The sequence below is a fragment of the Anomalospiza imberbis genome, chromosome 26, assembly GCF_031753505.1.
Source record: "Anomalospiza imberbis isolate Cuckoo-Finch-1a 21T00152 chromosome 26, ASM3175350v1, whole genome shotgun sequence".
NCBI lineage: Eukaryota > Metazoa > Chordata > Aves > Passeriformes > Viduidae > Anomalospiza > Anomalospiza imberbis.
In genome coordinates this window covers 3,475,384-3,496,104 of record NC_089706.1, presented here as the reverse complement: position 1 = coordinate 3,496,104, position 20,721 = coordinate 3,475,384, and the positions used below count along the sequence as shown (strand labels likewise).

The following is a 20,721-nucleotide window of genomic DNA, read 5'->3' as shown; positions in this document are numbered from 1 at the left end:
GGAGCAGCAGCACCATCGCCTGTGAGCAGTTGTGATGCCTCCACGTGCCCCAAACAAGCTCCACCAAGCAGCAAAAAGGAGCAAAATCCGTTTTTATCAGCAGATTTTTGCCCATGTGTGTGCTGGATCCACGGTGGGAGAGGCTGGAATCACTGGCCTGATCCCTGAGTTAAAAAATACAGCCCTGGCTCTACTTTATCTTCGCCGGAGTCCCTAGGAAATGATGTTTAGCATAAACTCTTGGTAACCTTTTCCCTAAACTGTTTATTTCGCTGGAGCACTCAAGTGGCAGTGCTGGGGAGGGGAGGAGGGCTGCTTTTGGTTTTTTCTCCCTGAGTTTCATCTCTTTCCTCTTCAGCCAAAGCCTCAGCACGGAGCTCAGGGTGATGGCTGGGCTCTTGTGCCTCTTGATGGCATTGGGAGTGCAGGCTCCTAAAAATAAAGAAAATCACCTTAGTGCTGTGCTCAGGGTCTGTTTTCCTCCTGTGAATTACTCCCTTCGAGGTTTGCAGTGCTTTTGTCACAGAGGGGATGGCTGCGCCTTCCAGAGTGTGGGAATCCTTAAAATCAGAGCTCTGAGTTTGTGTTTATCCCCCAGGAGTGGCTGCTGGGGGCTGCTTCAGGTGCTCTTTAATGTCTTGCTGTCTCCTCATCATGGCTGAGACAACAGCAAAGCAAAGCTTGGCTTGGTTGAGTGAAATCTGGGGAGGTTTTTGATAGATTTGAGGCTCTGAGGGAGCCAGGAGGGAAAGGAGCAGAGGGATGGGAGGTGGTGCTTGGGGTCAGCAGGGAACTGCAGGTGTAAAGCCTTGTCAGAAGCAGGGAGAGCAGAAGGGATGGATACAGAACCCAAAATGGGCTGGATTTCCTCTCTTTGGAAATAATTCCATCAGGCTATGGTGTCCTGTGGCCCCTGGGTGGGAAGCCAGCCTAGGACAGCTCCTGGTAGCTAAAACTCAGCCCAAACAACCACCCTGGCAAGTCTTGTGACCCCTCAGCTGGATTCAACCCATGATTAAAGCTGAGTGTGGAGCAAGGGAGTCATGAGAAGCTCGTGAGCAGCTGTCAGCTCTTCTTGGTGCTGATTTCTTGGTTTCTGATTGCTAAATCTCAGACATCCAGCTGGGACCCCCAGCTCAGCTGAGGGAGGGGATGGAGACCCTCGGGGAGGAATCCTGGCTTTTAAGAAGCAGAGGGAAGTTTTAAAACTGTCCCTGCAAGGTAGTCAAGCATGGATCTGCACAGTCTTGCACTCACCATCAAGAAAAGAGTAAAATAGGGGATTATTTAACAGTTCTGCGCCCAGGTGTTTGGTTATGAGACTGATGATGTGAAACCTGTCCTGTTCCTTGTGCTGCTGTTGCTCCTCGCTGCTGGAAGAGGCTGATCCTGTGTCATGGAGCTGCAGAAGTTGCTGATGTGCCCAACCCGCTGAGCTGTGGGGTTGCTTGTTCAGAAAACAAAGCTGAGAGTGGGACTCTGAGGCCACCATTTCATTCCTGCTTGTCCGTGTGGTGTTCCTTGGAGGTCCCCCTAATTTGTGCCCTTCCTCCTTGTTTTCATATCCTAAAATGTCAGTTCCTCTCGCCGTTCCCAAATATTTGCTTAACATTTTGCCAGCCTGCAGAAGAGGAGAAACAGACCCCCGTGAATATTGTCTGGCAAAAGAAGGAGGAATGTGGTCCCAAAGGCTCCTTTGTCTGGGGGCTGGAGGCGGCTGGAACACACACAACAAGGAGCAGGTGCCTGATTTGCTGCTCTGAACCGTTTTTCCTCCTTTCTGTTGCTGCACACGAGCTAAAAGAAAACGCTCTTAGTCCACATCCCAAGGACTGGCCCTGTCCTTCACCCAGGGAAACCTCGTGGCTTGTTGATCTGGGGATTTCAGAGCCAGCTTTTGGTGACTTGCAGATGAATTCTCATCGTGGCCAGGGCTGGAATACTCCAAAGGTTTAAGGATGGCCTCTGGCAAAGTAATGAAGTTTATTTGAAAATAGCAACTTAAAACAATGCCAGGCGCTGGGGTTGGTTTGTGAGGTGTGAAAGTTTTTTCCCTTCAATCAAGGGAGCTGTTTTGGGGTTTTTTTTCCCACCTTTGTTTTGTTGGGAGCTGAAGTTCTCCGTGGTGGTTTGTCTGCAGGAGCTGGGACTTCAGGAAAAACAGAAATATAATGAGTGCAGTGACTCAAATCCGTGCAGGTTGTCAGCACTCAGAAGACATTAATGTTCTCGCAGAGCAGGCTGGAGCCAGCTCCAGGAATAATGTGCACACGGTTGTGGGCAGCACCGAAATCCTGCTTTAGATTTATGGCTTGAGACTTTGGGTGAAATGGGGCATGCAAGCAAATCCCTGGATCACGCTTTCCTTCCCAAACATTAGGAGTGAATCCTGCTGGGATCTGACTTGCTGCACGAGGAAGCTGAGGTGAGGATCAAACCTCAGCTCTGATGCTGATTTGCATCCCAATTCCGCGATCTTAATTTAGGATTAATGAGCAGAACTGGCTCTTGGGTGGGATTTGAGGTGGGTGTGACCAACCCCCTCCACTTTAGCTGGACCTTGTGAGTGATTTTATCCCTGATGGCAATTTTGTGACTTTTCCATCGGTCTGGGAATGTTGGGCTGGATCTGCCACTGCTCCAGGGTGTCTTCCTGTTCTTCCCCCCCGCCCAGGGCTGTGGGGTCACTTCAGTGTGGAGAGGAGATACCCAAAGTGGTTTTTGGTCACCTCCAGGAGCTGAGCTGACACGCAGTGTCCTGTTACTGCTCTCCCTGTGATCACTGCGCTACCTCGCTCTGGATTCTGGCCCGAATTGCCAAACTCTCCCCTCGGAGCTGTGCAAAGAGAATAAAGGATTGTTGTGGTCACGGGGCGAGCGCTTCCTTGGAGGTCGGCGCGGCTCATAAATCCAGAGAGCCGGAGCACAAAGGGACAAGGAGGTGACAGTGGCAGCGGGCTGTGGTGCCAGGTACGGCTCGTGGCGTGACAGGGGAGGGCTTTGTGTGGCCACTGCTGCTGCTGCCAGCCTCCAGAGGTGCCTTGGGGAATGTGGGTGACAAACAATTCCTGTTGGGAATGTGGGTGACAAATGGTTCCTATGCATTTGGGAAGGTTGGTGACAAATTATTCCTGTGTATTTGGGAGTGTTGGTGATAAATGATTCCTGTTGGGAATGCTGGTGACAAATGATTCTTGAGCATTTGGGAATGTTGGTGACAAAGGATTCCTGTTGGGAATGCGGGTGACAATTCCTGAGTGTTCAGGAGTGTTGGTGACAAAGGATTCCTGTTGGAAATGCGGGTGACAAATAATTCCTGAGCATTCAGGAATGCTGGTGACAAACGATTCCTGTTGGGAATGCTGGTGACAAACGATTCCTGTTGGGAATGCTGGTGACAAACAATTCCTGAGCATTCAGGAATGCTGGTGACAAACGATTCCTGTTGGGAATGCTGGTGATAAACAATTCCTGTTGGGAATGCTGGTGACAAACGATTCCGTGTGCCAGGGGCGGTGGGAGCAGCTGGAGCGGCGCTGGAACAAAAGGCTGCTGTGCCCTGGCCAAGGCCGAGTGAGCAATTAATGGGCCTGGAAGGGTGGCTTTTCATGAGGATTGACTGAGCCGGGTCCAGGAGAGAGGCTGGAGAGGCTCTGAGCGTGCAAATCAAAAGGAGAGCGCAGGAATGACACGGGGGATAGCTGGAGGGAGGGAAGGAAGGAAGGAAGGACACTTCCCAGCTATTAAATCTTTCTAGCCCATGGATATTGTTTCAGGGGAAATTCCTGCAGCCTCAGTGCTTGAGATGCCTCCATTCAGGCTGGAGGATGTGCTGTTGGGAAGATGATTCCACAGGGCCTCTTCCATCCGTGATTCTCCAAGCAGGCTGCGCTTGTGCTGCCCCCAGGCCCTCCCATCCCTCCCTGCCCGTGGCCTGGGCTGGTAGCAGGGGTTGAGTGTCGGATCCAGCCCTTTCCTGACCCAGACATGGGACAACTGAGGGGTGTTTTAAAAACTTTTATTCCATTTTTCAGTCTCATTTGAAGGGTGAGGCAATACAGGTGTTACAGTTGACACCATCACAAACAGAAGCTGATTATTTCCTAATTACAAAACGCTATATGGCTTATCAGCTTTTGCCACACCATGCTGTAGATGCTATTCCATAAAGTTTGCACACAGATTCACACCGTGTAGGCCTTCTGTCAGTCCCTAAGAGCTCTCAGCAAGTCCATTTGCCACAGATGAGCCTTGTGGGCAAGGCAGGGAGTGCTGGCCATCCCTCTGGATGGCTGGTGGCACGGCCAGAATGGCCTGGGAAGGTGCTGGGTGCCAGCCCTTTGCCCACCCCAGGTGCCCTGGCCGTGTGCCCGAGGCAGCCTGGGGCACGCTGCAGGAATATCAGAGATCTCTCTGCCTCATTTGTGGCTCTCTGAACTTTACCCCAGCAAATAATGGCAAGAGGCAGCCTGGCGTGGAGAGAAAAATCCTGCCCCTGCTCGATCCTCGCTGCACAATCTTCCATTCCTGCTTTTTAGCAGCAAACGTGGAGAAATTTCAGCTCTCAGAGCTCTTTCCTGCCTGTCCCCCTTGTGCCCTGTGCCACAAAACCCCTCGGCAGCTCTGCTCAGAGGGCTCTGCAAAATCCAGGCAGCTTTGAACTTGAACCCCATGCCTAATTAGTAAAAAGCTAATAATTTAGGGCTGATGCTCTTTCCAGGGCTCAAAATAGAAGTGAGGTTCCTGTTTGGGTGGGGAGTGAGGAGGTGGTAAAAGTGCCTCACTCCATCCGCCTCCTATAGAAATGGCAGCTTTGAGCCTTGGTTTTTGTTGGTTTTTTTTTTTTTTTTAAGTGGAAAATTTCCCTTCCAGAGATTCCTCACTGCTCTATTTTTTTTTGGTGAATGTTAAACCCCTGCATGTTGTGAGTCCATAGCACATTAAACTGATGGTGAGAAGGGGGAAAGGGAAGGAAAAAGCTTCTTAAGTTCTCCATCAAGACCTTCCAGTGAAACTTATCTGCCTCAGAAAATAAAAATCTGATTGCTCCTTATCTTTGCAATTATCAGGCAAAAATAAAACTGCGGAATCTGCCGTTTTCAGAGCCAGGCCTTGTGGCTGGTCTGTCACGATAAGGAAAAGTCTCCCTGTGCTCCAGCAGTGATCTGAGGCCCCTCATTAACCCCAAGGGGTTGATGTGCTGCAGGCAGGAGCAGAGCCTGGGCAGCTTTTGCTACCCCAAGCACATGAAACTGCTTTTTTTTCCAGCTGTGAGCTGTGGATTTTGCCCTTAAAACAGCCCAGAAAATTCCCATTATTCCCTGCACACCTTCCCCTCTGGCAGAGGGTGCTGATGTGACAGAAAGTCCCTTGGAAAGTTGGCATAAACTCCCCTCCATGGCCAGAGGGGCGACTGGGAGGGTGAAAATGGGTGGGGGGACAAGGAGAGCTCAGAGCAGCTCCCAGTTTAAAATATTTAGAGAGTTTTGCTTCGTTCCCTCCTTTTTGCACATTCCCTCTGCCCATTCCCGTGCCAGGGACACCAAGGGGGTGTTCAGAGCTCTGGCTGTCCCTGCCTGTGAGTGATGGGGGCTCAGCTCTCACAGCTGTCCCGGGGCTATTCCTCACCCTGCCAAGGCTCTTTTGTCTCGTTCAAAGCCATGACCTCATTTTACAGACAGAAAACAGAGAGGGGAGAAACCCCCCAACCTGCCAGGGGAGGTCAGAGGGCCGGCTGAGAGATCTGTTAGCATCCAGCTTCTCCAGCAGGGACACAAATAACCGGGACTGGGGGCAGAAAACTGCCCTGGAGAGATGGCCATGTGATTGCTGAAGGGCCCTTTAGTTCTGTGTGTGTCCAGGGCCTCCTTTGAGGTCAGGCTCCCAAAACTTGCAGCCAGAGGGGCTCTGGAAGTGTGTGCCTGTTGCTCTCCGAGGATTTTTGGAGTTTGGGTTGTTCTCTTTTTTTTTTTTTTCCCTGAGGAACAGGCTGCTGGTAAAAGCAGGGATGGCTGGAGTTCAGCGTGGGGTGCCGGGGTGAAATTTGTCTGACCCCTGTGTGGGCACAGTTTGGGGTCAGGGACACCCCTCATCCCTCCACCATTTGTTCCTGAGCTGCTCCATGGCCCAGGGGTTGGGTTTGCAGCCTCGTGTCCAGCCTTGGCTTTGCTCTGGCCTCTGACTTCTGCTCAGGCACCAGAACTGTCCTTTCCACCCCAAACCCACTGCGACGCCTCTGGCCCCGTGACTGTCATTTTCCAGATAAAGCCAGCAATGATGGGGTAGGGCTCCTGGAGCTGCCTGGAAGCCCCAGAGGAGCCGGAGCTGGCTTGCCGAGGGGTCAGATGTTCCCTCACACAGCATTTCTGCTCCAGCTGCAAACAAGAAGTTCCAGTTTCACTTCCCTTTCTCCCAGCCATGTGAGCAGACACCAAGGGCTCACAAGAGCAGAGCAGTGAGGGCTTCTGGCTGCTCGTCTCCTCCCTGTGACAGATGGGGAAATGCTTCTCCCTCACTCAGCACTGGTGGTTTTAACTCTGCAGTTTTGTGTCGGGGGGTTCAGTGCTGAGCTGGCCCTGGTGGCTGCAGTAGCACAGCCACGTGGGTGCTCTGAGTGCCACCAGCGCCGGTTTGCTCTTCTCTTTTCCCAGTTCCAGTTTGTTGGGGTAAGCACTTTGCGATCCCTGTTTGGCTGAGAATTTTCCCCAAAAGATTTCAGCAATGCACACCCAGGAAATCCCATGTGCTTGCTCAGGCAGGGCTGGTGGACAGGGAGGATTCGCCCCTCAAAGCAGGGTGGTGAGGAGCAGCACAGCGGTTCCTCTGCAATTTAGGGGGCTGCAGTGGAAGGGAAAGCAGATTCCGACTGTTCCCGGGATTTTGGTGAGTGCGGTTTGGCTTTCCTTTGCCTGTGGGGTTGCTGGTGGAGGTGCCCTGAGCCCTGGACAGTCCTGCTGGGGGTTTTGAGGCTCTGGGGACAGGGGGTGACAGGTCTGGAATCCCTGCAGGAGCAATTTGGGTTCTCCCTTACAGCTTCAAACCTTTGCAAGCCTCACCTCTGCACGGGATGCATCTGTGGGGCCATCAGGGCACAGCAAACCCATCCCAGAGCCCCAGATTCCCTCTCCGTGGGTAACTGGGATGCCCAGCCAGCCTTGCTGGCCTGGATCTGCTGCAGGCTCTGGGGAAGGGGTGTCTGGGGCACCTGTTGGCGTTTCAGCCATGGGGAGGCTGCTGCCCTTTTTAAGTGTCCATCTCTTTTTCCTTGCTCCTCACTTCCCGGGATCCCCTTTACAACCAGCCCATTGTGCTGTGGGCTCCAGCAGCTGGGTGGAGTGTTTCAGGCTCAAGTGTAATTTCAGTGCCTTTAAAAGCTTTTGGAGGGCTTTTTTCTTTTTTTTTTTTTTTTTTTCCTTTTTTTTTCACCCTGAAGAGGACAGCAACGCCAACAAGGGATAATTTGATGGATTACTCTGCGGGGCTGAGGGGCTCTCCTTAATCCCCTTTGTGGGGCTGTTGGAGGAGACGCGGAGCAGAAGCCCCCAGCCCCAGGCAGAGAAAAGGCAGCTCAGCAGGGTGGGTTTTACGCTCTGACACATAAATACAGGCCCTGGTCATGTGGTGCCGGATATAATCTGTGCCCGTCCCCACGCCGAGGAGAAGGGGGCACCTGGAGGGGGCTTATTTTTTCCCCCTTTCCATTTGAATTTACATTCTGATTCTTCTGCTTAAAAAAAAAAATAATAATAAGTGGAGAAGAAAGGCCGGGGAGAGGTTGATTTGGATCAAGTGCCAGGGGTGATGGGCACAGTCTTTAAACAGCAGAAATGAATGAAAAGCAGAAGCAGATCATCTCATTTCCCCTCCTGCTCCGGAACGGGGGCTCCTCTCATGAATAAAAGCAAGAGCTTGGGTCGTGCAGCAGCAAAACAAAGCTGTGGCTCTGCTGTGGAGCCAGCCAAGCTTGTCTGGAGGCCTGGAGCTGCCTGCAGCAGACCTGATGCCGGCTCAGGGGAGCGTGACCAGGAGGGCTGAGGCTCTCGGGGCTGAAATGCTGTTGCTTTTGGGTGTGGTGAGTGTGTTGAGGAGTCTGGGAGGCTGTGCTCGATGAAGTTTGGTGAGGAGATGCCAGTCCTGAGCAGGTAAAATGCTGCCAGACCCTGCTGTGCAGCAGCACAAATCCCAGTCCAAGCTGGAGATCCCTCTGCGGCTGAGCTCGGCTTTACTGGGGCTTTTCACCTCATCACCGCTGACCTGAACTCATCTTTGGGGTGCTCCTGGTGAGGTCAGGGTCATCCCAACAGCCCCTGATGGCTGCAGGACTTGGGGTGCCCAGCTCCGGCTGAGCCCAGCTCCGGCTGAGCCCAGCTCCGGCAGTGCCCAGCTCCGGCTGAGCCCAGCTCCGGCTGAGCCCAGCTCCGGCTGTGCCCAGCTCCGGCTGAGCCCAGCTCCGGCTGTGCCCAGCTCCGGCTGAGCCCAGCTCCGGGAGTGCCCAGCTCCGGGAGTGCCCAGCTCCGGCTGAGCCCAGCTCCGGCAGTGCCCAGCTCTAGCAGTGCCCAGCTCCGGCTGTGCCCAGCTCCGGCTGTGCCCAGCTCCGGCTGTGCCCAGCTCCGGCAGTGCCCAGCTCCGGCAGTGCCCAGCTCCGGCAGTGCCCAGCTCCGGCAGTGCCCAGCTCCAGTTGTTCCCAGCTCCGGCAGTGCTCAGCTCCAGTTGTTCCCAGCTCCGGCAGTGCCCAGCTCCGGCTGTGCCCAGCTCCAGCAGTGCCCAGCTCCGGCAGTGCCCAGCTCCGGCAGTGTCCAATTCCAGCAGTGCCCAGCTCCAGTTGTCCCCAGCTCCAGCTGTGCCCAGCTCCTGGCCGTGCTCCCAGCATGGATGGCCCGGGCAGCCCGAGGGTGAAGCCCAGCCAAGAGCAGGGAGCTGCTGGCCCTGCCGTGGCCCTGGGCTCATGTCTGTCCCCCAGAGAGCTCCACCAGTGTCAGCGTGGCCTCTGCTGAGTCAGTGACCCCGTTAGTCACAGGCAGCTCCTGTTTGGAATGGGAGGAGGAGGAGGCCTGGCTGGAACTGGCCGCTCTTTGCTGGGAGAAAGGCTCCCGGCAGGAGCAGTTCCTGTGCCACAGGAGGGTGCAGGCTGTGGGACAGAGCCTGGGGCGCTGCTCCGTGTCACGTTCGTGCTGTGGGATGAGGTTAGAGCATCCCTGGAGTGTGAGGTGTGAGGGTGAAGGGCAGGCAGGACAGAGCTTTCTCCCCCCTGCCAACATTCCCTCTGGGCTGTCCATTCCCACATGGAGGTGCCCTCAGCCGTGTGTCTGTGCCAGGGATCCCTCTGTGCCCTGAAGGGCCTGGGCAGCTCGGGATTTTAGCCCTGGAAGCAGCAGGATCCCCTCTAGGCTGCTGCAGTGCAGAGGGTCCAGCGAGGCAGGAGAGAACCATGCCCCAAACCCAAGGGTGTCCCTGTGGAAGCTGGAGCTGCCACCGGGATCGGCCCTTCCGTGACTCCCAGGCACTGGGAGATCCTGGGAGATCCTGGCTGCTGGACTCTGCTCTGCGGGATGAGGGAGGGAATCCCAAACCCAGCGGCTCTTGAGGGGATTTCCAGCACCTGCTGCTCTTTCCCTAAGAGTGGAGTCCCTAAGAGTGGCTCAAAGGAAACGCGGAGCTCATTCAGAGAGCCCGAATCAATCGCCCTTCTCCCCTCCCTTCGTGAGCGCTCCCCTTTCCCCGGGCTGTGAATGGGGTCAAGGAGATTTGGGAGGGGAGGAGGGCCGGGGAGGGGGTCAGGAGAGGTCAGGTGAGTTTTCCATTCCATCCCGAGGAGCCTGCCAGAGCTATTCTCCATGGTGCATTTCCCATTCAGCGGTGCTGAATGGACACTGATAGCTGTGAAAGGCCCTGGCTGCTCCCCAGCTCTCTCCCCTTGAGCTCTCTCCCACCCTTTCTTCCAAAAGGCTTCCAGGGAATTCAGAAAGAGCCCCTTGGAAGGTTGGAAATGTAATGTTGGGGTTGGGAATGGGAGCTGTTTGCCTGCCCCTCTCTGGGTGCCAAACCTGGCATGGGCAGGGAAGGTGAGGATCTCAATCACCTGGGCACTGCTGGGTTGGAGCACCCCCACCTGAGCCAAGGGATTTCCTTTCCTAAGGGAATAAGGCAGCCCTGAGAGGTCAGAAATAATTCATAATAAAATCATCAGATGGTTTGGGTTGGAAGGGATCTTAAATCTCATTTTGTTCCACTCCCTTGCCACATGCAGGGACACCTTCCACTATCCCTGGCTGCTGCAGCCTGGGCTTGGACACTTCCAGGGATGGGGCAGCCACATTTTCTCTGGGAAACCTATTCCAGTGCCTCAGCATCCTCACCCTGAGCCAAATTCTCTGCTGTCTGATCACTGCTGCTTGTTGAGCTGTGGAGGAGGTGCACAGCCACTACAAATCAAAGCCTACAGCCACATTCAGCAGCATCTCTTGGTCCCCCTGCACCAGTAGCAGAGATTATGGAGTAGCAGGACATGGATTCTTCCAGGAATAAATGAGCTTTTCTCTGCCATGTAAGTACACCCACATTTTATTTTTAAAACAACCAGCCCTCCCTCTTCATTCTAAGCACTGCTGAGATGTGATTTCCTCTAAGACCCTGTGTTGGGAAGATTTAGGAGATTGGGAGGAGAGGTTTCTTTGTGTGTGTCCATCAATGCCCTGCACATCCACCTTTTCCTGGTGTTTTGGGTTGGTTTTTTTTTTCCTAAAATCTTCCCTGGCTTCATCCTCTCCGCTGCCTTTGTCCAGAAACGCTTTGCTCCTGCCCTGGACCCGCCCTCCTACCTGGCTGCCAGGTGAGGCAGCCTCTGGGAGTTGATCTGCTGTTTCTCTGCAGGGAAAGGGCAGGAAAATTGGGTTTGCAAGCTTTAAAAGCAAACCAGAAAGCCGTGGGTTTGGAGAAGGTTTGGCTCTCCCTCGGGAGGGAAGAGGAAGAGCAGCAGCTGATGTCCCATGGCACGCCAGCTCCGGGAGCAGCTGTGGGACAGCCCCACATGTGGCTCCCTTCTGCTCCTGAGTGCAGGAAACCTCAAAAAGTCCCTTTTTGGGGACGGCTGTTATCCTTGCCAAGGTGCTCCTTGAGGAGGAAAGGACAAACTCTGTTCCTGTTGTGGGAATTTGGGGAAACTGAAGCTGGAAGGTGAGAAGTGCCAGTGTCACCTGCACCAGCTGCCCCCATGGGACTGTGGAAGGTGTCCAAAATCCCTCTGGGATGGGCAGGGTGCTGCCAGCTCCCCGGGGTGAGTGCAATGCTGCTGTTCCACCAGGATCTCCCAGCTGGGGACGGATTTTCGTGACTCCTTCCACGCTAGAGCTGAACAGTCCTGCACAGTCCAGGGGATAAATCCCCCTGGGAACGATTGGATTAAGGGTTTGAGGAAAGGTGTTTGATCTTGCTGCTGCTGGGGCTGTCACTCAGGGCCAGCAAAGCTGCAGGGACATCTTGTTGGCTTTAAAAACAAAATACCAACCCCACGTCCTAAATCTCTGCTGGAGCACCAGCAGATCAGCAAAGGAGGGCGATAAATGTGAATATCAGGGTTTGTTTTTTTTTGGTTTTTTTTTTTTTTTTTTTTTTGGCAAAATTCAGGTGTGAGCCCAGAGCTGGGGTTTCCTCAGGGCAGCACCCTGTGAGGGGGTGCCAGCAGTGTTTGCTCAGCCCTCAGCGAGGGGCCCGGGTACAGGAGTGGCAGGATGACAATAACGCCGCTGTTATCAGCAAAAAGGGAGGGCCCTGAAACCAAACCTGTGCTGGGTTCCACCTCTGCTGCCCTGCAAACACTGGAGCAGCTTCTGCTGAGCGCCGTGTGCCCGGGCTGGGCTGCAGGGAGCACCTGCAGGTGAGTCCTGGCTCCCTGAGCCTCCCAAATCTCCCTTTTCCATCCTCTGTTCTCACAAATCAGCAGTTCAGGTGATTTCCCTACCCGGCACGTTTCCCTGTCTCTATTCTGTGGGAAAAAATTAAAATGGGTAATTAATAATTAATTAGTAATTAGTGGGTATTGGGATGAAGTTCAGCTCAAGCAGGGAAGTCCCTCATCCGCTGCAATTTTATCTACAGCTTTATTGCAGTTGAGACTTCTCATCTCTGGCTGCTCATGATTATTGCTTCAGGGATTTATTTTCTCTTTGAAGCCCTCGGAGGGTGTGGAGGGAGGAGAGGTCTGTTCCTACCTGTCGATAACAAATCCAGCTCTGCCTCCAAACTGGAATTCTCGGGCCGGTGGACAGATCCCTGCTGCCTCCCCAGCGCTCTGTCACAGCAGTAAAGGGAAGAAAACAACTTTTAATCTGTGTGAGGCATCTTTCGCTTGATGTTTGGGGTTTCTTTTGGGATAACTCCCCCTCTCTGAGTTCTCCAGAGCCCGGAGTACAGCAGGCAGTGGACATCACATCCCCCTCTGAGGTCTGAGTGTCTCGGATAATTTTGCCTTGTGTCTCTGGGAGCTGCTGGAGCTGAAATTCCTCATCCCGGGGCTGGGATCCAGCTGGGCACCCCCCTAACGGGGCCGGGCTGACACATCCTGTGTGGAACCCACATCTGAGCAAGGTGGGCGCTGCCCACGGCGCTTCCTCAAACCCAAGGGATGCTCAGCCCGGCCCAGGCTTCCTTTGAAGCTGCCTCCGGTGATTAAAGCAAAACCGTTCCCCCTCTGTTTGCTGTTTGACCTTGGGCGAGGCGTTGAAATGTTGGCGGTTGTTGAAAGGAGGGATCTTCTGTGACAGTTGAGGGGAGGTGCAGGGGTCCCCCAAGGGGAATAATCGCTATTTATTGAGTGGCACTGGCGGCCTGGCAGCTCCTGAGCTCAGGAGTGGCATTTCTCCACAGCAACAAGAGGCAGGGAGTGATGGCTGAGCCTCATCCCCACCCTGCCAGCCTCCCCCAGCCACCCCCTCGTGGGTTTTCAGCTGGTGGCGACACGGGGAGAGAGAGAAAAGTGACAAAACTCTGCTGTCTGTACCTGCCTGCACACATCTGTGGGGTGATGGAGGGCAGGGAGGGCTCAGGGAGCACTGATTTCACCAGGTCACCTCCCCGAGGTGTTTTCAGCAAATTTTGCTGGGCTGGGTGCTGGGGAGCTTGGAGGGTTTCTGTCATTTGGGACTGAGAGGCATCTGCTCCTTCCTGCCCTGGCTGCTCAGCCCCTGTCCCCATCCCATGGCCTCTCTCCTCCAGAGAAGCTGGAGAGAAGGGAGCAGTTACAGGGCAAATAAATGACTCAGTCTAATGAGTAAGGTAATTGCCATTTGCTGTTAGATGAGGCTAAAGTGGGTCAGGTTTGTTTGTGAAACTCCACGGAGGCACCGTCTGTTCTCTGTGCCCCATCCCAGGGCTGGAGATGGGATTTGGGTGAAATCGCCTCCCCCGGAGCCTGAGAGCAGCACGGGGGGTGTCCTGGTCAGCAGGCAGGGCCGTGGTGGGCTCTGGGGATGACCCTGTGTGGCTGCAGGTCATTGGAGGGTTAGGGTTAGGGTTAGGTTGAGTGATTTCCCTGTGAGAGGAGACCCCAAATCCTTTGTCTCTCTGCCATCTGCAAGAGGTGGCCCGACAGGACGGAGAGGTCGTCAATCCTCGAGGGCAGGAATGGGTCTTCACAAACCCTGTCTCACCTGTCACAAACCCTTGGAGACAAACCTGGCGTGGTTGGAGCTTTCATCCTTTCGCCTGCCCCTCTCCCTGACCCTCCCCAGCCTGTTGGGACGGGGACTGTCCCTTTCAGCAGTGACACATCCGTGTGGTGCCTGGTTTAACCCTGTTCCCTGCTGTGTCTAACGCTCTCTCCCCACAGACCACAGCCTGTGAGCAGGAGGGGAAGCCTGCACTGGGATCCCTGCCTGGGCTCTCCACATCTCACAAGAAGAGGAAGAGGAAAAGACGGTTCCTTCACCGTTGATAAAATGGGAAGCAGCATCTCTCCAGCAGCCCGGGAAGGGAAGCTCCAATCCTTGCCTGGGGGGCATCCCTGGGAGCTCAGCAGCTGGCAGGACACAGCCCTGTGCCACTGAGGGGTCAGGCTGGGGACAGCATGTCCTTGCAGAGCCGCCGGACCCAGCTGCTGCTGGTCAACTCGCTGACCTTCGGGCTGGAGGTGTGCCTGGCCGCCGGCATCACCTACGTGCCACCGCTGCTGCTGGAGGTGGGCGTGGAGGAGAAGTTCATGACCATGGTTTTGGGTAGGCAGCTTTTGTCACCTCTTTGAGGTGGTTTTTTTTTTTTTTTTTTCATCTTTGCAGTCTGGAGGGTGGGGGTGAGTGAGGGCAGGGAGAGTTATCCCTTCAGGGGGCTGCGACCCACTGAAACCTCCCAAATTCACGAAACATCGCTTTTTGGAGTGCACACAGAGCAGCTGTGTCCCTGTAACACCTCCTGTCTCTTTCCCAGGGATAGGCCCTGTCCTTGGGCTGGTTTTTGTGCCTCTGATCGGCTCGGCCAGCGACCACTGGCACAGCAGCTACGGCCGCAGGAGACCTTTCATCTGGGTGCTGTGCCTGGGGGTGCTGCTCAGCCTTTTTGTCATCCCCCACGCCAGCAGCCTGGCCAGCCTGTGTGCCCTCAACCCCCGGCCCCTGGAGATCGCCTTCCTCATCGTGGGCATCGGGCTGCTGGATTTCTGCGGCCAGGTGTGCTTCACCCCGCTGGAGGCCCTGCTCTCCGACCTCTTCCAGGAGCCGGACAACTGCCGCCAGGCCTTCTCCATGTACGCCTTCATGATCAGCCTGGGCGGCTGCATCGGCTACCTGCTGCCAGCCATCGACTGGGCCTTCCTGGCGCCCTACCTGGGAGGGCAGGAGAGCTGCCTCTTCAGCCTGCTGGCCCTCATCTTCCTCAGCTGTGTGCTGGCCACGCTGTTTGTGACAGAGGAGGCCGCGCAGGGGGATATCCTGGACGGGCCAGCGCTCAGGGACGCGTCCCCGAAGCCGTCCCTGTCGTGCTGCTGCTGGCAGCTGGCGCGGGGGCCGTGCCTGCTGCAGGGCAGGCGGGTGCTGCAGGCGGGGAGGAAGCTGTGCGCGCTGCTGCCGCGGCTGCACGGCCTCTACTGCCGCATCCCCAGGGTCATCCGGCGCCTGTTCGTGGCCGAGCTCTGCAGCTGGATGGCTCTCATGACTTTCATGCTCTTCTACACGGATTTTGTTGGGGAAGGGCTGTACCACGGCGTGCCCAGGGCCAAGCCGGGCACGGAGGCCAGGCGGCACTACGATGAAGGTGAGGAGCGAGTCGGGTGTTCCCCTGCCTGGGGCAGAGCTCGGGATGGGCTCAGCTCTGTTGGTAATGTAAAAAAAAAAAAAACCAAAAAAGCTACAGCAAACTTGGCTTTCTGCGGGTAGGGTAGGTCAGGAGGGAAGAAGGTTTTCCCATGGCTCCCAGAGCGTGGCACAGGGGACCAGGTTGGGAAACACCTCCTGGTTCTTCCCAGCACGGATCTGGCAGGGCAGCCCTGGCCTGGGGCTGGCTTGTTGAGTGGCAGAACGGTCTGGCAGGTTGCACAGGGAGCAGGATGGAGCTGGCTCTGTCTGCAGGCTCTGCTGGAGAGCTCCTGGCGCTGCTCTCCCCTCCTTTCCCAGCGAGGGGTGAGGGTGCTCCCCATCCTTGGAGAGCAGGGCGTTGTGCCCCCCAGCAGTGAGGTGGGATTTGCTGCTTCTTCCCTCCACGCTGCTGGGAGATTCCCACCTCCCAGCTGCTTCTGGGAGCCCTCCAGCAGCTTTCCCAGCTCTCTGCCCCCTCTCCAGTGCCTTAGAGCTGCTCACAAGCCTGTAGCTGCCACATCCCCAGGCCAGGACACTGCTCCAGCAGCCCTTCACCTGCTCCCAGGTGTTACCTGCTGCCCCATTTCGCCTGCTGCGTTGTGCCAGGCCCTTGACTCCCTGCCTAAGCACTCTTTTGGGTCTCCCTAATCCAAATCTTTTATTCTGGAGGCACCTTCCTGGCCCTCCTCCTGCAGTTTTCCACTCGGAGGGCCCTGCAGCACACTGCCCCTTTGTGCTGGGTGTCTGTTTAACTTAGAGGCAGCTTAATTATTATTTAACACTTGCACTGTTTAGCTCCCAGCAGGTCAGCCCTCCATTGTGCTGGCTGTCATAGAAACATGTGTTGAGTAATGATCCCCGCTCCAAAGAGTTAATGGTTTTAATTCCCTGAAATCTGAGAGATCTTTGTGAAAGGGTAAGGTCCGGATTGCCACCGGATACCGCAGTTTGGAGCATGTTCTGTACTTTACCTTGGCTCAAGCACAATTCCTCGCTGCCTTTGTTCTGCTGCTGCCTTGGGCATCAGATAACAACGGATCCTGGTTCAGCAGCAGGTGACAGGTCCTGGGGCAGGAGCAGGAGGAAGGGACGAGCAGTGACTGCCAAAGGCAGGGATGGCATTTGGGCTCCCATCTCCCATCTCCTGGAGTGCCCAGGGAGGAGGGAGGGAGCTCTGGGGGGTGGCTGCTGCAATCCTGGGAATTGTTGGGTGATGCTGCTCTGCTCCCTGAGCCAGCCCAGGCTGGCAGGGCCCTTTGGGCCTTGCTCTCTCTTTGGGAGTTTGGGACTGAGGGAGAGGAAGGTTTTGGGGTTTGGGACTGATAGAGAAGGAGGGAGGATTTTGGAGTTTGGGACTGATGGAGAGGGAAGGATGTTTTGAGGTTTGAGACCAAGGGAAGAATGTTTTTGGGATTTGGGACTGACAGAGAAGGAAGGAGGTTTTTGGGGTTTGGGACTGACAGGGAAGGATGTTTTGGGGGTTAAGGACTGATGGAGAGGGAAGGATGTTTTGGGGGTTAAGGACTAACAAAGAGGGAAGAATATTTTGGGGTTTGGGACCAAGAGAAGGATGTTTTTGGGGTTTGGGACAGAGGGAAGGATGTGTTTGGGGTTTGGGACAGAGGGAAGGATGTGTTTGGGGTTTGGGACCAAGAGAAGGATGTGTTTGGGGTTTGGGACAGAGGGAAGGATGTGTTTGGGGTTTGGGACCAAGAGAAGGATGTGTTTGGGGTTTGGGACAGAGGGAAGGATGTGTTTGGGGTTTGGGACCAAGAGAAGGATGTGTTTGGGGTTTGGGACAGAGGGAAGGATGTGTTTGGGGTTTGGGACAGAGGGAAGGATGTGTTTGAGGTTTGGGACAGAGGGAAGGATGTGTTTGGGGTTTGGGACAGAGGGAAGGATGTGTTTGGGGTTTGGGACAGAGGGAAGGATGTTTTTGGGGTTTGGGACCAAGAGAAGGACGTTCGGCTGTTGAATCCGGGGCCAGCCAGGGCAGTGTCCACCACCCCTCTCCCCCCCAGGTGTCCGGATGGGCAGCCTGGGCCTCTTCCTGCAGTGCATCACCTCCATCTTCTTCTCGACAATCATGGACTGGCTGGTGAAGCACTTTGGGACACGGGCAGTGTACCTGGCCAGCGTGGTGTTCTTCCCCGGGGCGGCCTTTGTCATGTGCCTGTCCCACAGTGTCACCGTGGTCACCATCTCCGCTGCCCTGACTGGATTCACCTTCTCTGCCCTCCAGATCCTGCCCTACACGCTGGCATCCCTCTACCACCATGACAAACAGGTGGGGATCTGCTCCAGGGCAGCCTGGCCCAATGGATTTTTCTATTTTTCCTGTATTTTAGGGAAACTGCTCTGGTTTAGTTATCCCCGTGTGAATTCTGTAGCTCTGCCAGCCTGAGGTGCTACAAAACCCAAGGATTTTCAGCCCTCAAGGGGTCCTGCTTGCCAGTGTTCATCCACAGCACCTTGATCAGTAAAATGAAAACCCAAGCTCTTCCTATTCCCTCAGCACCAAGAAGAAGAAACCTTGTGAAACTTGTGACACCAGCACAAAAGCTCGTAACCCTGTCCCACAGATGTTATCCTTGTGGAGAAGTCCTAGGAGGTTCCTGAGTCGCACGCTGGATTAATGGGAGCTCCTCTTGTGCTGCAAATGCAGAATTAATTTGTGGTTTGAGAGCAGCTCTTTCATCCCCAGGGCAGTGGCTGGCTGTGCCGTGGAATAAGTAGGAGCTGTTACCACAGGCATCCAGATGTTCCCATTGAACAAACCCTTCGGAACAGCCCATCCCAACTGGCACCAGGAGTCCTGTCAGAATGGGGGGTGAGGGAACGCTCAGCTTGGCAGGAGCTGCAGCTTGGCTGGGATCTCCCATGGATGTTTTATCAATGGAATGAAACCCAAACTCCACAGGCTGGGAAGTGGAAGGCCACATTCCCAAGGCTTTGCCAAAGGCTTGACAGGGAAAGGCAAGGGAGGGCACAGCTGGCTTTGGTCTCTCCTGCCCGTGCTCTGCTGGTGCTAACAAATGCTCTGTGGGAACACTCCAGAGACCTCACAGCTTGAGCAGAGAGAGGCAAAAAAAGGGTGAGAAGGAAAAGATTTTGGTTCCCTCTGCCCCCTTTTCCTGGCTGGAGTGAGGAGGCAGATGAAGCAGCTTGGTTGAGGTTTGGTGCAGGGCTGAGAAAAGAGCCCTTCCCCGAGTTCCCAGGACTGTCGTGTCCCAGCTGGTGGCACTTGTAAGCGTCCCAGATGAGAAGTGGCTGCTCATGCCGGGCTCTGGGTTGGGGTTCCCAGTCAGCCACCCCACAAACCCCAAACATTCCTGTTGGCACTGCCCTGGGTGTCTGAAAATCCCCCTGCAGCCCCTGGCCCTCCACTCCTGCCCTGCCTCAGGTGATTTCAGGGCGGGCTCGGGGCAGGTTCCTTTGGCACCCTGTGAGGAGGTGACAAAAGCACAAAATGTCCCCAGGCTGGCTTTGGGCTGTTGAACCCCAGAGCTTGAGAGCACAGCCCAGGCCTGGCTTGGCTGGGTTCCCCCGTGAGTCAGGGCTGCTTTGGATCCCGTGCCAGTCGGGAAGAGCCAGCCTGGCTCCCAGAGCCCATCTCACGTGGGCCAGGCTCAGGCTGGCACTCCCCTGAACACACACAAAGCTCTGGTTTTGCTCTCCTGCACAAAAACAAGGCCCCCTCAGACTCCAAACTCCTTCCTCACTCACCTCCCAGATTCCAAACTCCTTCCTCACTCACCTCCCAGATTCCCAGCTCCCTCCTCACTCACCTCCCTGCTTCCCACAGGTATTTCTGCATAAATACAAGAGGAAAGAGGAGGAAGACACCGCTCTGCTGGACAAGAAATCAGCCTTCTCCAAGGGGCTGCTCTCCAGCCAGAAGCTGTCTTACCAGAATGGCCACACTGGGAGTCTCTTCTCCTCCTCCTCCTCATCCTCCTCCCCACCCTCCTCCTCCTCATCCTCCCCTCCGGCCATGTCCAGCTCTGCTCTGTGCGTCAGCTCCCCCTGCGACGTCTCCCTCCGGATCATGGTGGGAGAGCCGGAGCCGGGGGCTCCTGGCCGAGGGATCTGCCTGGACCTGGCCATCCTGGACAGCGCTTTCCTCCTCTCTCAGGTCGTGCCCTCGCTCTTCATGGGCTCCATCGTCCAGTTCACCCAGTCCGTCACTGCCTACATGGTGTCAGCTGCTGGGCTCGGCCTGGTCGCCATCTACTTTGCAACCAAAGTTGTCTTTGACAAGGGTGACATGGCCAAGTACTCCGTGTGACAGCAGGGCAGCCACGGGGGTGGCAGCACGTGGCAGCACCAGCCGTGTGTGTGCCCACAGGGCCACTTGTGGGGCGCCTCGCGTGGCACCGGCCGTCCCCAAGCTGGTGCTGTCACCCCAGGGTGGTTCTGGGGCTGGGGGCAGCACGGGGTTAATCTCAGGTGTAAATAAGAGCCTTTGGGGCGTTGTCCTCAGGGCCTGAAGAGCTTTCCAAAGGTGCCTTTAGCAGAGGGAAGCGGGCACAGCAGCACCAAAGGGGTTCTGCAGGGGGGAGAAGGGAATTGGGGTTTCCCTGTGATAACGGGTCGTGTTCCTGAGCAGGAGCAGCACAGGATCAACCACTGCCTCTCCTCTCTCCTCTCTCCTCTCTCCTCTCTCCTCTCTCCTCTCTCCTCTCTCCTCTCTCCTCTCTCCTCTCTCCTCTCTCCTCTCTCCTCTCTCCTCTCTCCTCTCTCCTCTCTCCTCTCTCCTCTCTCCTCTCTCCTCTCTCCTCTCTCCTCTCTCCTCTCCTCGTTGTACTTTTACCCCACTGCTTGAGCAATACTTCAGCACATGGGACACTGGGAGGAGATTTCCTGGGGGAAAAGAGCAGTGGGGCGGCCGAGGTTTGGCTGTGGGGCCGAGGGGGTGCCCAGGTGTACCCCCACACTTCTGCCCTCCTGGCCTTCCCCACCTGCATCCAAAACCATCCAGGGGAAAAGTTACTGTGCCTTGTTTTGGGAAAAACAAGGAACATCCCATTAGGACCAGCTCCAAAAGGTGACTTAACCTTTACCTATGTACCAGCTTGCATCAGATAGAGAGAACTTCTGAGCTTTTATTTTTTTAATGATTGTTTTTACCTTTCTTCACACACTTCTCAGTCTCTCCTCACCTCAGTGCCTGCATTTTCTCTCTCTCCTCATGGATCCAGACTGTTGTGCCTCTTCCACACGTGGCCCCTCAAAGGTGCTGCCACACACAAGGGAAGTCAGGCCCCAAAGGGGTTTTCAGCCCTGTGCCAGTGAAGCAGAGCAGGAGGAGCTCTCCTGGAAGGCCTGGGGGAGTTGCTGATGAGTTAAACTCGGACCTGGAGCTGCTCACTGCCCTTGGCTGCTTGGGCTTTCTTAAAATGTATTGTATTACCAGCCAGGAGTCCATATTCTCACAGAGGCA

At 55.4% G+C, this 20,721-nt stretch overlaps 1 protein-coding gene across 3 annotated transcripts; it reads left to right on the top strand.

The window, feature by feature from the left end:
* Positions 1 to 1,327: 1,327 nt before the first annotated feature.
* Positions 1,328 to 19,893, top strand: SLC45A3 (solute carrier family 45 member 3). 3 transcript variants are annotated; one of them, XM_068173001.1, is made up of 6 exons: positions 1,328 to 2,524; positions 10,247 to 10,543; positions 13,823 to 14,207; positions 14,416 to 15,237; positions 17,300 to 17,565; positions 19,084 to 19,893. In XM_068173001.1, the coding sequence occupies exons 3-6, from the start codon at positions 14,060 to 14,062 to the stop codon at positions 19,564 to 19,566; spliced, it is 1,719 nt and encodes a 572-aa protein (XP_068029102.1). In that variant the 5' UTR covers positions 1,328 to 2,524; positions 10,247 to 10,543; positions 13,823 to 14,059; the 3' UTR covers positions 19,567 to 19,893. The 3 variants fall into 3 exon arrangements, with proteins under 3 accessions (XP_068029102.1, XP_068029100.1, XP_068029103.1); XM_068172999.1 differs by lacking the exon at positions 1,328 to 2,524 and adding an exon at positions 6,596 to 6,665; XM_068173002.1 differs by lacking the exon at positions 1,328 to 2,524 and adding an exon at positions 9,753 to 10,156.
* The last annotated feature ends 828 nt before the right edge of the window (positions 19,894 to 20,721 follow it).